The sequence below is a fragment of the Nomascus leucogenys genome, chromosome 11 (assembly GCF_006542625.1).
Source record: "Nomascus leucogenys isolate Asia chromosome 11, Asia_NLE_v1, whole genome shotgun sequence".
NCBI lineage: Eukaryota > Metazoa > Chordata > Mammalia > Primates > Hylobatidae > Nomascus > Nomascus leucogenys.
The window spans coordinates 43,101,581-43,117,363 of NC_044391.1; the positions used below are offsets into that span (position 1 = coordinate 43,101,581).

At 38.2% G+C, this 15,783-nt stretch overlaps 1 protein-coding gene across 1 annotated transcript in view; it reads left to right on the plus strand.

Annotated features, from left to right (window-relative positions):
- The window catches only part of DNAH11 (dynein axonemal heavy chain 11), a 363,940-nt gene that overhangs the window by 61,982 nt on the left and 286,175 nt on the right, over positions 1-15,783 (plus strand). Inside the window, exons 19-25 of the mRNA XM_030822211.1 lie at positions 1,258-1,374; positions 1,499-1,585; positions 9,949-10,107; positions 11,039-11,122; positions 12,449-12,607; positions 13,934-14,056; positions 14,791-14,913. Of these exons, the coding sequence (XP_030678071.1) occupies positions 1,258-1,374; positions 1,499-1,585; positions 9,949-10,107; positions 11,039-11,122; positions 12,449-12,607; positions 13,934-14,056; positions 14,791-14,913 (852 nt within the window). The remainder of the gene's footprint in view (positions 1-1,257; positions 1,375-1,498; positions 1,586-9,948; positions 10,108-11,038; positions 11,123-12,448; positions 12,608-13,933; positions 14,057-14,790; positions 14,914-15,783) is intronic.

The window sequence follows — 15,783 nt, forward strand, 5'->3', positions numbered from 1 at the left end:
ACAGTGCGTTTTTCATAACTGGCAGTTACTGAATCATTCATCAAATATTTATTGAGGGTTACAAAATAGTCTTTAGAACCTTTGAGTTTTGCACTTCAGCTACAAGCAGAGTTCCATCACTATGGGTGGGTTTGTATGACAAAACAACTTCAGTGTCCCAGGAGATGACCCAGAGGAACAATGCTTTGTTAGTTGGGACACAAGGAATGCCTTTCAACAGTAATTATGCCCCATGCATGGCTCCTCAAAGAAAATAACTTGCTTTTGTCCTATTTGTATTGTAGGCAGGGAGAGCAGAGTTGAGTTGGTACCTGAACTATTTATTGTGTCTTTTGTCCTACATAGAGTAGGAATTAACCTTTCTTCCCTTTGCCTCTTCTCCCTTCAAAAACTCCTAGTCCCCTAAAATAAACCCAACCTCAATCCTCAAACTCTCCAACAAGAAGGAGAATGTACAGAGCTTTGGGAGCTAGAGAAAAGCCCAGGATGAGATTGATTCACATTTTCATCCTTGCCCCAGCATTTTCAAAGCATCTTTTTTTCACTTGCTAAATTACTAAACATGGCTGGCTTCCATTTCTAGTTGTTAGAGATCAACAAAGTCATTTCCAGAGCACTTTAATTTTATTCCTACAGCAGCAAAACAATTGGGAGATTTGTGTTTATTTTAAAAAGATTTCCATGGATTCTGAGATGAGAACAATTCTGGTACATGCTTTGGAGTTCTGCACCCAGCACTGCCAGTGAATCCGCCTGTACTTCAGCCCTGGTTCTAAGCCTTTTCATCACTTTCATTCTTTTTTATAAACTCATTATAGAAGAATGAAGAGATGTCATGGGTTAGTGTAAAGAAATTAGAATCATTTACGTGGGCATGGTGGCTCATGCCTGTAATCCCAGCACTTTGGAAGCCAGAGGCAGGTGAATCGCTTGAATTCACGAGTCCAAGACCAGCCCGGACAACATGCTGAAACCCTGTCTCTACAAAAAATACAAAAATTATCCGGGCATGGCGGTACATGCCTGTAGTTCCAGCTACTGGGGAGGCTGAGCTGGGAGGATCACTTGAGCCTGTGAGGTGAAGATTTCAGTGAGCTGAGATCATGCCAGTGCACTCCAGCCTAGGGGATAGAGCCAGCTTGTCTTAAGAGAAAAAAAAGAAAGAAAGAAAGAAAGAAATTCGAGTAATTTAATCCTATAGGGTTGATTTGTTTTAGGAATTGAAGTAATTTCCCATTTGTACCTTTGCTTTTGCAGGAATTACCTGAAAGATGGAAAACTACCAAAAAGATCGCAGCAACTGTCAGACATGAAGTCTCACCTCTCCATAATGCGGAAGTCACTCTTATAAGGAAAAAATGTATTTTGTTTGACGTAAGCTAGTTACCAAGCTTTTGCTTTAAGAAAGGTTTTACAAGGATAATTGAAGTATTTGTTTAAAATTCACTTTCTTTTTTTTTTTTTTTTTTTTTTTTTTTTTTTTTTTTGCACTGGTTAGGGAAAGCAGGCAGAGTTCAGAGAGAGATTCAGACGCTATGCCCCTCTTGGATTTAATGCAGAAAATCCATACACAGCGCTTGATAAGGTAAGACAGATCTCAAATATCCTCTGTGCATTAAAATAGCTACTTTAAAAAATGTAAGTTTAGACAGAAAATACTGCCACATTTTGTCTTTGTTTTGCTGTTACAGGAATTTATTTATTTAAAACCCAGTTATAAGCAATTTCCCCTTAAGTAAATTGTATTGTATTTCAAATCATGCCTCCCAAAACCATCATCATTGTATTAGGGTTCTGTAGAGGGACAGGACTAGTAGGATAGGTGTATATATGAAAGGGGGTTTATTAAGGAGTATTGACTCACACCATCACAAGGCAAAGTCCCACAGTAGGCTGTCTGCAAGCTGAGGAACAAGGAAGCCACTCTGAGTCCCAAAACCTCAAAAGTAGGGAAGCCAGCGTTGCAGCCTTGAGTCTGTGGCCAAAGGTCCCAGAGTCCCTAGCAAGCCACTGGTGTAGGTCCAAGAGACCAAAAGCTGAAGAACATGGAGTCCAATGTTCAAGGACAGGAAGCATCTAGCATGGGAGAAAGATGGAGGCCAGAAGACTCAGCCAGCCTAGTCCTTCCACGTTCCTCTGCCTGCTTTTATCCTAGCTGTGCTGGCAGCTGATTAGATGGTGCCCACCCAGATTGAGGGTGGGTTTGCCTCTCCCAGTCTACTGACTCAATTGTTAATCTCCTTTGGCAACACCCTCACAGACACACCCAGGAACAATACTTTATATCCTTCAGTCCAATCATGTTGACACTCAGTATTAACTATCACAATCATCATAGTAATCATACTAGAGAGAGTAACAACTACTACTATTTTTTGACTCCTTACTATCTGTCAAGAATTTTGTTAAGCATATGACTCTCATTATTTCTTTTTAATTCTAACAGTCTCCCTATGATATGGCTTGTATTACTTTTCCTATTTCAATTAAAAAAACAAGCCTGTGGCCGGGTACGGTGGCTCACACCTGTAACCCAGGCACTTTGGGATTCGAGGTGGGCGTTTCACGAGGTCAGGAGATCAAGACCATCCTGGCCAACATGGTGAAACCCTGTCTCTACTAAAATTAAAAAAAAAAAAAAATTGCTGGGCATGGTGGTGGGTGCCTGTAGTTCCAACTACTCAGGAGGCTGAGGCAGGGGAATCTCTTGAACCCAGGAGGCAGAGATTGCAGTGAGCTGAGACTGCGCCACTGTACTCCAGCCTGGAGACAGAGCAAGACTTCATCTCAAAAAAAAAAAAAAAAAAAAAAAAAAGGCTTGTATAATTAAGTAATTCCTTGCAGATTTCTGTTAGTAAGTGACAGAACTAGGATTAACATTCTGGCTATCTAAACTTTTTTTTTTTTTTAATCAGAAATTTTAACCACTATACCCTTTCTCTTGTGATTCTTTTGCCTGTAACTATTAACTGTAGTCAAGGAAGCCCATAACTTATTCTTAACCCTGGACATGAAGATTGTTGAGTCATTCAATCCTAGTTTATAATGAACCACTGTACTTTATTACAGTTGACTATAAGAATGAATATGGTGGGCAAAGAATCCCAATGGTAAGTAATTCACAGAACAGTGAAAAGATGTTTTAAACTTTTATTAGAAAAATGATGTCTTTGTTTCTCTAGGAACTTAACCTAGCAACCAAAATAAGAAAATAATTGTGTGAAGTTTAGATTTAGGAGTTGGGCACCTTTCTGAGTTGCTCATCCAGCCTGTCACCCTGATTTCACTTCATGCTGGAGATAGTCTGAACTCCTTAGCCGGGTGCAGCTGACAGAGCCCTTACCTCTCTTTCCAAATTGTGGGTTGAATTTAGATTTAATTGCTTTAAACTTATTCAGAAAACACCATTCTATAGCATCATGTTGCCTCTTTCACTTGGCAGAAGAAAATTGGTTAACATATTCATTGAAAAGGGAGTAGGTTACAGTATGCTAATATACTTGGTTTTATTTTTTATTTTTTAAAGATTATGTCTAAATTGCAGGTGGTCTGAACAGATTGTGGATGGGGAAACGTTTTTACTTGACTAACCAACATGCTGTATGTAAACATTTACTACAGTTATTTATTGAATTGTATCATGTTCATGCTATACTATAACAGCATATAGTTACATATTTAAAAGTCAGAGATGCTTACACTTGTAACTACAGGAATATTTTGAATGTAGTAGGGCTGGGTGAACTTTTTCTTGAAGTCATGTTCTTGGTGTGTTTGTTCAGCAGACATATCTAATGTAAATCTAGTTAGACTCAGCGAAAGGCATATGTATTCTTGTTCTAGGCTGGTATGGTGGACCCTGGTTCTGAAGGCATCTCAGTCCACAAGACAGAAAACACTGACTTTCCACAAATAAGGCGAACAGTGCAGTGAATCCCTCCCTTTAAAATGAGGTTCCCTGGTAAAGTACTACCATTTCTTCACAGCCAAAGATATAGTAACTGTATAATAACCAGCTGAATTAACATAACTGAGTATTTCTTCCTTTCCTTTCCTTTTCCTTTCGTTTTTCTTTCCTTGTCTCTCTTTGACAGAGTCTCGCTCTGTCGCCCAGGCTGGAGTACAGTGGCATGATCTCAGCTCACTACAAACTCTGCCTCCCAGGTTCAAGCGATTCTCCTGCCTCAATGTCCTGAGTAGCTGGGACCACAGACAGGCGCGCACCATCACACCTGGCTAATTTTTGTATTTTTAGTAGAGACAGGGTTTCGCCATGTTGGCCAGACTGTTCTTGAACTCCCGACCTCCAGTGATCTGCCTGCCTCAGCCTCCCAACTTGCTGGGATTACAAGCATGAGCCACTGTGCCCGGCCATAACTGGGTATATATTTCTAGGAATAATGGAATTAGTGTAAGTAATAGGAAAAAAATGATTAAAAATAAATCAAAGGGATATTGGCTTTGGAGATTATGGTAGACCAGACATTTTGAAAAGCCCTCTTTCAGAAAACAGATGCTGAATACATATTCACAAATGTATAATTTTTAATCTATTGCTGAGTTCACAAGAACATAAGACAAATCTCTAAAGGGCAAGAAAAAGTAGAGGCAAATGCAGAAGCCTGTGCTGCTGTAGTAAAAATGAAAATATCAGAAGTCTAGAACTATGAGATTAAATTTCTCATGGGGAAATAGAAGATGCTCTTAAGGGTGATACCCTCGTTGGAGAGTGGGCTAGGGAAGGTCTGCAGCCTGCAAAGGAAGCCAATGAGATCACTGTGGGTCTTCAGTAATGCTCAGAGTAGGGTGAAAAAAACAGAAAAGGGGCCATGCGTGGTGGCTCATGCCTGTAATCCCAGCACTTTGGGAGGCCGAGGTGGGTGGATCACAAGGTCAGGAGATCGAGACCATCCTGGCTAACACGGTGAAAACCCGTCTCTACTAAAAATAAAACAAATTAGCCGGGCGTGGTGGTAGGTGCTTGTAGTCCCAGCTACTCGGGAAGCTGAGGCAGGAGAATGGCATGAACCCGGGAGGCGGAGCTTGCAGTGAGCCGAGATTGCGCCACCGCACTCCAGCCTGGGCGACAGTGGAGACTCTGTCTCAGAAAAAAAAAAAAAAAAACAGAAGAGGATACTCTGGGAGTTTATAAACATATTCCTGTTCTCACAAGGGTCTATGGTCCAGTTTTATACTACCCCTCTGATTAAGGAATTTCTAAGCCAGGAAATTGAAATGGTTACAAGTATCTTCCTAGCAACTAGTAGAAGCAAACCTAAATCATCTCTGGAAAAAAGCACTCTCATTCAGTCTCTTTAGGGGGTCCAACAGATTAAGTTCAGTCAAATATGAGTACACAATAAAACAATAAACACACCGTTACGCGTAAGAGTCAGTTGAAAGAAACCACGGATAGAGATCCGTACAAAGCTTCAGATATTAGAAGGAAATAAAAGATAATGTTGAAAAAAATGAGCAAGTTCTCAGTTTTGAGACTATCAACAATGATCAGTTGAATTTGAAAAAGGGCCAGATACTTATGGAAATGAAAAATACAATTGTGAAAAGAAAATACAACTCCGCAGATGGGTTAAAGAGCTCATTAAAATTGGAAAGAGAATTAGTGAAATACAAATTACATTGGAGGAAATCACTTAGAATGCAGGCATAGGTGTAAGGAGATGGAAAATATAAAAGAGCTTAAGGGACGCACAGAAAGAAGTTAGAATGCCATCCAACTCTTCTGTTCGTACTTCCTGGAAGAGAGAATGAACAGAATATAGTCTGCAAGATAACAGCTGAGAATTTTAAAGGACTGGTTGTGATGGTTAAATTTAGGTGTCAACTTGACTAGATTAAGGGATACCTACAGAGCTGGAAAAACATTATTTCTAGGCGTGTCTGTGAGGACACAGGAGAGACTGGTTTGTGAGTTGGTGGACTGAGTGGAGAAGATCCACCTGCAGTGCGGGTGGGCATTGTCCAACTGGCTGGGGGCCCAGATAGAAGAAAAAGGCAAAGGAGAGGCAAATTCGCTGTCCCCCCTGGAAAAGGAATACCTTTCTCCTGGTCTTGGACATCAGAATTCCAGTGTCCCTGGACTTTGGACTCCAGGACTTGAACCTAGAGCCCCCCACCCTCAGCATCTGGTTCTTAGGACTTTGGCCCCGGACTGAGGATTGCACTATCAGCTTTCCTGGTTCTGAGGCCTTTGAACTTGCACTGAGCCACACTACTGGCATCCAGGTTTCCAGCTTGCAAATGGCTTATTGTGAGACTTCTCGCCCTTCATAATCGTGTGAGCCAATACCCCTAATAAAACTTCCCTCATATATCTATTTATTTTTTCCTATTGGTTCTATCTTTCTGGAGAACTGTGACTAGTACACTCGTCAAAACATGAATTGATAGATTGAGGAAATTTACCGAATCCCAACCAGGATAAATACAAAGACTGCATCTAGACACATCACAGTGAACTGCAGAATACCAAAAGCAAGAAGATTTTCAAAGCAACCAGATAGAAAAGACTGGTCACTTGTTAGAAATGATGATTAGGCTAAGAGCATACTTCTCATTAGCAACAATGGGAGCTAGAAGGTAGTGGATGATGTCTTTCAATTCTACTGGGAAAAATTATATCTCAATAATGTGAAATGAAGATATTTCAGGTGAACAAAAATATATTTACCACCAATAAACCATTACTAACATAACTCCATTTATAGTGAACCATCACTAAAATAACTCTAGTTATTTATAGTGATGAATAACTAGTTATACTCCAAACAATGCCAAATTTGGTTCTTAGAAAAGACTAACTCTATGGACAAACCTCTGGTGAAATCATCAAGAGAAAAACAGAAGAAGAGTAAAATTAACAGTATTAGAATGACATAGGGAATGATTGTACAGAAACAGCAGACATTCAAAAATAGCACTATTAATAACTTGAAAACTTAAAATGGATAAATTTTTAGAAAAGTATAATTTACCAAAACTGTCTCAGTAAATCTGAGTAGTCATATAACTATTCAAACTTAGCCAGTAGGAAAATAAAAAGAAAACTATTAACCAGTAGTTAAAAAACAAAAAAATTTCCAAAAGAGAGACTAAGAAGACCGGGTGCAGTGGCTCATGACTGTAATCCCTGCACTTTGGGAGGCCGAGGTCAGGAGATCGAGACCATCCTGGCTAATACGGTGAAACCCCATCTCTACTAAAAATACAAAAAATTAGCCAGGCGTGGTGGCAGGCGCCTGTAGTCCCAGCTGCTCGGGAGGCTGAGGCAGGAGAATGGCGTGAACCCGGGAGGCGGAGCTTGCAGTGAGCCAAGATCGCACCACTGCACTCCAGCCTGGGCAACAGAGTGAGACTCTGTCTCAAAAAAAAAAAAAAAAAAAAAAAAAAAAAAAAAAAAAGCCTTGATGGCTTTACAGGTGAATCTTAAGAAGCTTTCAAGAAATGGATCTCATTCACATGATTCCAGGAACCTGAAGAAGAATGAACACACAAAAATTACTTTATGAAGCATGTTTGATTTTTATAAAAGCATAGTATGAGAAAGGAAAAAAATATAGATCAGTCTTTTTCACGTACATATAGATGCAAACATACTAAACAAAACAATCAAATTATACCAGGTTATAAACAAGTTTTCATTTAAGGAAAATAAGTTTCACTTAACATTAGAAAAAGTATAATTAATTGCATTAACAAATTAGGGAGAAAAAATCGTATGATTATCGCAAGAAATGCCAAAATAACTTTAGCTATCATTCAACATTCATTCATGATAGAAACACTTAGAAGACATTTTTTGCCTAATAAAAGAATTAAAACTCTACGTAAAATACTATACGATAGGGAACATGAAAATTCCTAAAAGCATTAGTAATAATGGTGAAACATAGGGAAAACCAAAATGACTATCAGAAGTAAAAAAATAGTGTATATTCATATAATGTAGTACTATGCAGTAGAGGAAATGAGCTTCACACACATCATCGTGAATCTATAGGTGAACATAAATATCAACTGAAATGTGATATAGGTAGTAAACTACCTTTCACAAACATAAATTTTAGCATTTAGCACTTAGTACATTAATGTGAAAATATAAAAATTAGACTATTAACTAAAAAGTTAGGTTTTATGGTTAAATATGTAGTAGGGAAAAGAGGGATAAAATTGAGAAAAGGCATTAAAAATTATTAGTCATATTTCTTAGGCTAGATGGGGAACAAACATATATCCTTTTATGTGTATAAAATGTTTCTTAATAAAACATTTTAAAACTAAAAGAAGTGGAGTTCTTGTTTGTGAAGATGTAAAAATGAAAGCAGAATGCTAATATTCTTCGTTACACAGTAGGAAATGAAGAGAGAGAGTTGGGGTTGGGGAGATGTTAGGCAAGGATAGAAAGTAAGGAGGAATAAGTTCACAAGACTTCTTGTACAACATGGTGACTATAGTTAATAGCAACATACTGTATTTTGAAAATTGCTGAGTAGATTTTAAGTGTTCTCACCACAAAAAGTGTGAGATGATGAAGTATGTGAGGTAATGCATATATTAATTAGCTCTATAGAGCCATTTCACAATGTATAGATTTTTTGTTTTGTTTTGTTGAGACAGGGTCTCACTCTGACCAAGCTGTAGTGCAATGGCGCAGTTTCAACTCACTGCAGCCTCAACCTTCCCTGGTCTCAGGTCATTCTCCCACCTCAGCCTCCCGAGTAACTGGGACTACAGGCACATGCCACCATGCCCAGTTAACTTTTTTTTTTTTTTTGCACTTTTAATAGAGATGGGGTTTTGCCACATTGCCCAGGCTGGTCTCAGTCTCCTGGGCTCAAGCAATCCACCCACTGTGACTTCCGAAAGTGCTGGGATTACAGGCATGAGCCACTGTGCCCACCCTCGCAATTCCAAAGCATCATGTTGTACATGATAAATATATACAATTTTTATTTGTCAATTGAAAAAGAGTTGAAGGTTGATGGAACACAAAAGCATTAAGTATAGGTATTTAAAGTTCAAAGAAACTAAAGTAATACAATTGTTGGATCTTGGGAGGAGGATGGGAGAAAATAGAAAGTGGAAAAACAAAGTCAAATCCTTCTTTTGCAAAGCCAGTAGTAACCTAGTAAAATGTCTAAACATGATCAAGAAAGAACAGCTTGAGCACAGAATTGGGAGTTACAGAAATAGCATCCAAAAGAATGAGAGTGAACCCAAAGGATTGCTTTCCTGCCATGCAAATGCTCCTCCACACCTTGAACTTTTACCATGTAAGCATAGTACCATTTTGTTAATTAAAGATGAAAATTAAGAGTTGGTCATCACAAAAGAAAAAACATGTCAGTATTTACGTTTGGTCTAAAATGTAAACTATTCTACATAGATGGGGTATATAAGTGAACCTTGATAAAGATAGTCGTACGGTGATGTTTTCATACTGGGCTGTGTTTTTAGCTGTGTGCTTTATTTCACAAATTCTCTTGAGTGCATTTGATATTATTGATAATCTGTAGGGTATTTTTTAAATCTGAAAGTTTTAATAAACTAAGTCATTAAAAGATAATTCATTCTTACATGGAAGTTTCTAGAGCCCCACCTGTTGTTTTTCAGCAAATTCCCCAGCTCTCGGTCCAAAAACCAAGAGGAAAAGTTGTATTCGGAGAAATCTGATGAAGAGGAAATTTTGCTAATATGTGTATAGGGAGAGTATTGTTGAAGTTACTGTGTTTAACTAGTCTATTCTCACTTTTTGAGTAGCTGAGTTTGCTCTTCTAAAACCTTCTACATTTTACCAATAATTATGCTGCAGATTTATTTTCCCTTTAAGAATCAAAGATTGAAATGTCGAGATAACCAGAGCTACAGAACTGCGTGTCTTCTCTTTCTCTGGCAGTTTGTATGCAGGTGTCTATGTTCTCTCCTTAGGCAAATGAAGAGCTTGAGGCCTTAGAAGAAGAAATGTTGCAGATGCAAGAATCTACTCGTCTTTTTGAAGTGGCTCTTCCAGAGTACAAACAAATGAAACAATGTCGCAAAGAAATAAAATTGCTCAAGGGACTGTGGGATGTCATTATTTATGTTCAAGTAAGATGCGCTTTTTCAAAACATACTGTTTATTTAGCAGTTCTTTTATATATGCAGTTTGTAGAGCCTATATTATTCTTTTTGGGTTTTATAATGCCTTGAAGTATGTGGAAATTAGATCCTCACCCCAGCCCCAAATTAGAGTTCATATATCTCTGTTAGTGGATGATTCTTCTTTGAATACCAGTTGTTTTCATTTTTAGTTCAGGATGAAACTTTGTATAATAAGCTGACTGCCTCAAATCCTTTGGGGAGATTGTATAGAGTATAAATAAAAATTAATATATAAATATATATTACATGTGTAGTCATCTGTGCATACCAACTCATACATATACCTATGCTTATACTTACATGCCTGGGCATATACAAACAGACCTTTACTAAAAATAATTTGTGTGTGGTAAATTAAGTTAAAAACTTAAGTGAAAAAATAAGTTCTAGGGAATGAGGCATATTGCAACAAGCACTATAATCTTTTATGTTAGTTGAAAGCCATATAGAAATATATTAACAAAATATAAAATATGGTCAAGAAATGGTTGATGAGAGTTTTGTTTATAATGGTTGAAAATTGTCATGTGAAAGCTTATTTAGTTACATGTAGAATTATAAAAGTCTGTTATTTAATAATCTACTTATCAATTTATTCAAAGTACACAGGATTAAGTGATAATGATGGTATGTGTATGGAATTTATCATCGCTACTAGAAATTAATATATCATAATGTTTTAGCCTTTAGCTTGACATGTTCTGACAACTTTTTTGTTTTGGCGATAGGGAAGTTTTGACAAGTGCAGTTAATATTTTAAAAATTGACTTTCCACTGGATGATAGAGTTACTGTGTATCATCAGTTTATGTATTTTGCTGCAGGGACTTGCTTTCACCAAATGTTGTTGACACTTTTATCTGCTTTTGCGTTTTCAGAGAAGCATTGATAGTTGGACTAAAACCCAGTGGAGACAGATTAATGTGGAACAGATGGATGTAGAACTCAGAAGGTTTGCCAAGGCGAGTTCCATAACTGTCTATTACAACAATTTATCTTTCTCAGCACCACCTCCTTCCATCTTCCCTAACCTAGTGTCTGGTTTATTGGGCTGCATGTACTTATTTACTTCTAACAGAGTGATAGCAGACAGTGTTTTTTTCACCCTTAGCCAGTTGCACTTCTAATCAAGCCTGTCTTTCTGTGAGTGAGTTGATAGAAGCATATTAGGGTTAATGAATTTATGAGAAGCTACTCTAATTATGAGCTTCCTACAGCTTCCTAGAATAGAGAGGAACATTATCAGGGCCAAGTGGTCAGGCTTCTGAAATATTTTGATTTCTTTACTTAGCAACCATAAACATTTTGTATCTGAAAAGGTACCTTTTGGCTCTGGAATTTGGGGCAACTAATAGGAGTATGACACCTCTGGATTTATGTGGAATACTATGATCTTTGTTCTTATTAATGACTCTGGTATCCCAAGGGGGCTCAACATATACAGAACTGAGCCTATTGTAATTTGGTACTTATTGGAATTTGATATCTATTCTGCATAGCCGTATGCCCTCTGAAGACAGAGCATCTTTGGATAAAGGCAAAATGCCTATCAGTGAAAGGCAGTTAAAAGTGACAGGACCATTTGCTTTTTTTCCACTCCAGGGCTTCCTTGCCTCGGCTCCTACCCACTCTCGCCTGTATTTTCCCCTATATTATGCCAGTCCCAAAGACCCAAACTAAAATGTCCCTTCATTCTTTTGGATGTCATGGGGTCACATTGTCCTTTATTTCGTGCTAAGTTCTAGTTGTTTTCTTATGGGTTTTCTAATTCACAATTGCTGATGTTCCTTGGGCTGAGAGGACCAGCCAAGTCAAGGGACCTATTTGGCATTTTAAGATGATGAAATATTTAAGTTTCAAGAAACAGGCACTCAAAGATAATCAACATTCCAAGGCTATTGTTTAAATGAGTCATGTATTCCAAAGGAGGTCTTAGTAATCTGATAACAGTCTGTTTCCATTTATTTATGTTTATAGAGGAAACATTCTTCATTGCACGTGTCCTGTGAACTCTGTTACTTACCTATGTTTCCTCATGGGACATTCAGTTAGATCTTGTGAATGAGAAAGCAATGTATACAAGTGGCTTGTACAGAGTGGACTTGTAATGTGCAAATGAGTGGATCCCTTTTCGTTTCTCTGGTTTTGGTCCTTGGTCTAGGAGTTCAAATGCTTTCGCTCTTTTCTAATCCAGGAGTTGGGAAATGTATATCAAAGGAGGCAAATTATTAATATATACTGTGTTGTTATATCTTGGGAGCTAGGTTTTTTCCTCCACTTTTCTTTAGGAAATTTGGTCACTCGACAAGGAAGTCCACGTCTGGGATGCTTACACGGGCTTGGAAGGCACAGTTAAGGACATGACAGCCTCCCTGAGGGCCATCACAGAATTACAGAGCCCTGCCCTCAGGGACAGGCATTGGCACCAGCTGATGAAAGCTATTGGGGTCAGTATCCTCGGTCTCACTAATTGAATATTTTTGTGACTGTGAAGTGTTACTTCTTGGTTTGCATCATCTGGGATGAAGTATAATTTATGAAAAGACCCCCCTCAGCATAGCCTCTACTTGCCTGTGTTATGCCTTTTTGCCAGCTAGAAAAAGTCGCCTGATCTGACAGGCAATTTAGAAAAAGGCATCCTCCTCCAGGCTGTCCCCAGGACAGCAGAGCGGAGGCTGGCTTCCATCTCCATTCATCGTCTGGGCTGGTGTCCACGTTTAGTACACAAATTGCACAACTAATCAGGGTGGCCCTATTACACATCTCTGCTCATTCTTTCTCAAGGCCAGACCTAGCCTCCTGGCTCTCAGCAACTCTGGAGTGAGGCCAAAGTTGACACGGAGATAGGCTGGCAAACTCATCTAGCTTTCTCAGGACTTTCCAGGTTTTAACACTGAAAGTCTCACATCCCTGAAATCCACTTGCTAGAAACCCCTCAGTCCTGAGCAAATCAGGGCATTTGGTCCTCTTATGCAGAGGGGTGGATGGTGCTGAGGAATGTTAGAGGGTAGGGAGGGACAGAGGGTGGCAGCTTCCAAGAAGCAGATTCTGGATATTCTTAGCAAAAGCCGGAAAGAAAATGGCTTTCCTGCAACCCATGTGGCTGGCTCAACTCTTCACTTACAAGAGACATGAGTGAGTTTGGGTATGTCGAAGAGCTGAGGATGTCTCAAGGACCAAATATAGGGGAGGAAAGGAGAGTCATTGTGAGAGAAGGGGAGTCATTGTCACAAGACAATGTGGAAATGAGAATTATTTTTCACATGGTAAATATGAATAATGACACTGTGAGTAAGACTTTTTTTGCCAATGAACTGAGATTAAATTAGTGATATAACTAGGTTAAATCACAGAAGCAGCTGGGAATTATGTTCAGTAAATAGGGTTCTTTAGGAAGAAAAGACAAATGAGCCACTACCTGATTCCCTGGATTTCAACCAAATTATAATAAATAAACAATGAGATTCTCCTTAAAAATGGGTTTTGTGGGCAAAGGAGATAACAAACGTGCTGACAAGGGAAAGATGTGAAACAAAGAAAATAATGTAGCACGGATGTGACTAAACTTTGGCCCTTGCTTCCAGCAGGTGACGCCTCAGGAATTGTGAGTTAAAAAGGAATGTCTTAGATTGTCCACATCTTTCAAGACGAGAGATGTACTCAGCACCTGACTTGAGTATATTTTAGTTAAGATTCATTTCGCCAGTCTTTAGGCAAAAGGAACCGTTAATATATGTGGAATATAAAGTCTACCTTTTTTTCCCCCTAATCAGGTCAAGTTTTTAATAAATGAAGCCACAACTTTGGCAGATTTGTTAGCACTGCAGTTACACAGAGTGGAAGATGATGTCCGAAGGATTGTGGACAAAGCGGTGAAAGAGCTGGGGACTGAGAAGGTAGTGTCCTCGGGGCTGGGTCATTTCTACTTGGCTAATTTTGGGTATTTGCATAGAAGCCAACTTAGAGAAAAGTCCTTTTGATGTCCTGGGAGCCTGGAGAGACGAGTCCCAGTTTGTTCCTTGCTGTTTATTTGGTGTGGGATGAGCAGGAACTAGAATCATTCTAAGCCACAGTAAAACAGGAGGATTGGTCTTGATGATGATGATGATTATAGCGGAAAATACTTACATATCCTTTATTTTGTAGCCAGCACCACTCTGAGTGCTGTATTTATATTAACCCATTTAATCTTCTGAGGTAATAGTATCTCTATTTTACAGATGGGGAAACTGAGGTATAAAGAGATAATTAACTTACCCAGATTCACACAGAAGACTGAGATTCATTCACATTTAAGGCATTACCTTTTTCATGCTGGCTAATTTGTAAATAATATCTATCAAACATTTAAGTCCCTTCCTGCTCTCAAATTCTGTTTTGGTTAGGGATGATAAACTCACATTCAATAGAAATTTGACGTTAGTGTGATGCTCATTCCTTTGATGTGATAAAATTCATTCTTCAAACCCCATTACCATGAATTACTTGGAGGAAAAAACTGAAACCAATAATATTTGATATCAGTTTGCATTTTTGAAAATTGAAAAAGATTAATTCCAGATAATAGTCTAGATATTGATTCTCAATTAAATTTTGTGCACATTAATTAATTTATATTGTTGATTACTAGGTTATTACTGAAATCAGTCAGACCTGGGCAACCATGAAGTTTTCTTATGAAGTTCACTATCGAACAGGCATTCCATTACTAAAGTCTGATGAACAACTTTTTGAAACTCTAGAGCACAACCAAGTAAGATGGATATTTTTATTGCATATATTTTTTAATTTTATTTTTATTTGACAAATAATTGTATATATAGGGTACAATGTGATGTTTTGATATATGTTTACAATGTGGAATGATTAAATCAGGCTAACCGTCGTCTCATATACTTAACATTTTTTTTGTGGTGAATCACTTAAAATCTCCTTTAGGAATTCTGAAACATACAATGCATTATTATTTATTGTCACCAACTGTGCAATAGATCACTAAAGCTCATTCCTCCTGTCTAACTGAAAATTCATACCCTTTGATCAACAGCTCCTCTTTCCCCCTCCCCCAGGCTCTGGTAACCATCATTCTACTCTCTATTTCTATGAGTTCAACTTTTTTAGATTCCATGTGTAGGTGACATCATACAGTATTTGTCTTTTTGTTCCTGGCTTATTTTGCTTAGCATAATGTCCTTTAGGGTCATCCATGTTGTTGCAAATCAGGATTTTCTTCTTTTTAAAGGCTGGGTGATATTCCATTGTGTTTATATACCACATGTTCTTTATCCATTCATCTCATAATGGACACCTAGGTGACTTTCATATCTTAGCTATTGTGAATAATGCTGCAATGAACATGAGAGTACAGATAGGTCTTCAGGCTACTGATTTCATTTCCTTTCGGTATATACCCAGAAGTAGGATTGTCAAATCATATGGTAAGTCTATTTTGAGTTTTCTGAGGAACCTCCATCCTGTTTTCCATAAAAGCTGTATTAATTTACATTCCTACCAAGAACGCAAAAGGGTTCCCTTTTCTCTAGACTCTCACCTACACTTATCTTTTGTCTTTTTGATAATAGCCATTCTAACAGGTGTGAAGTGATATATTATTGTGGTTTAA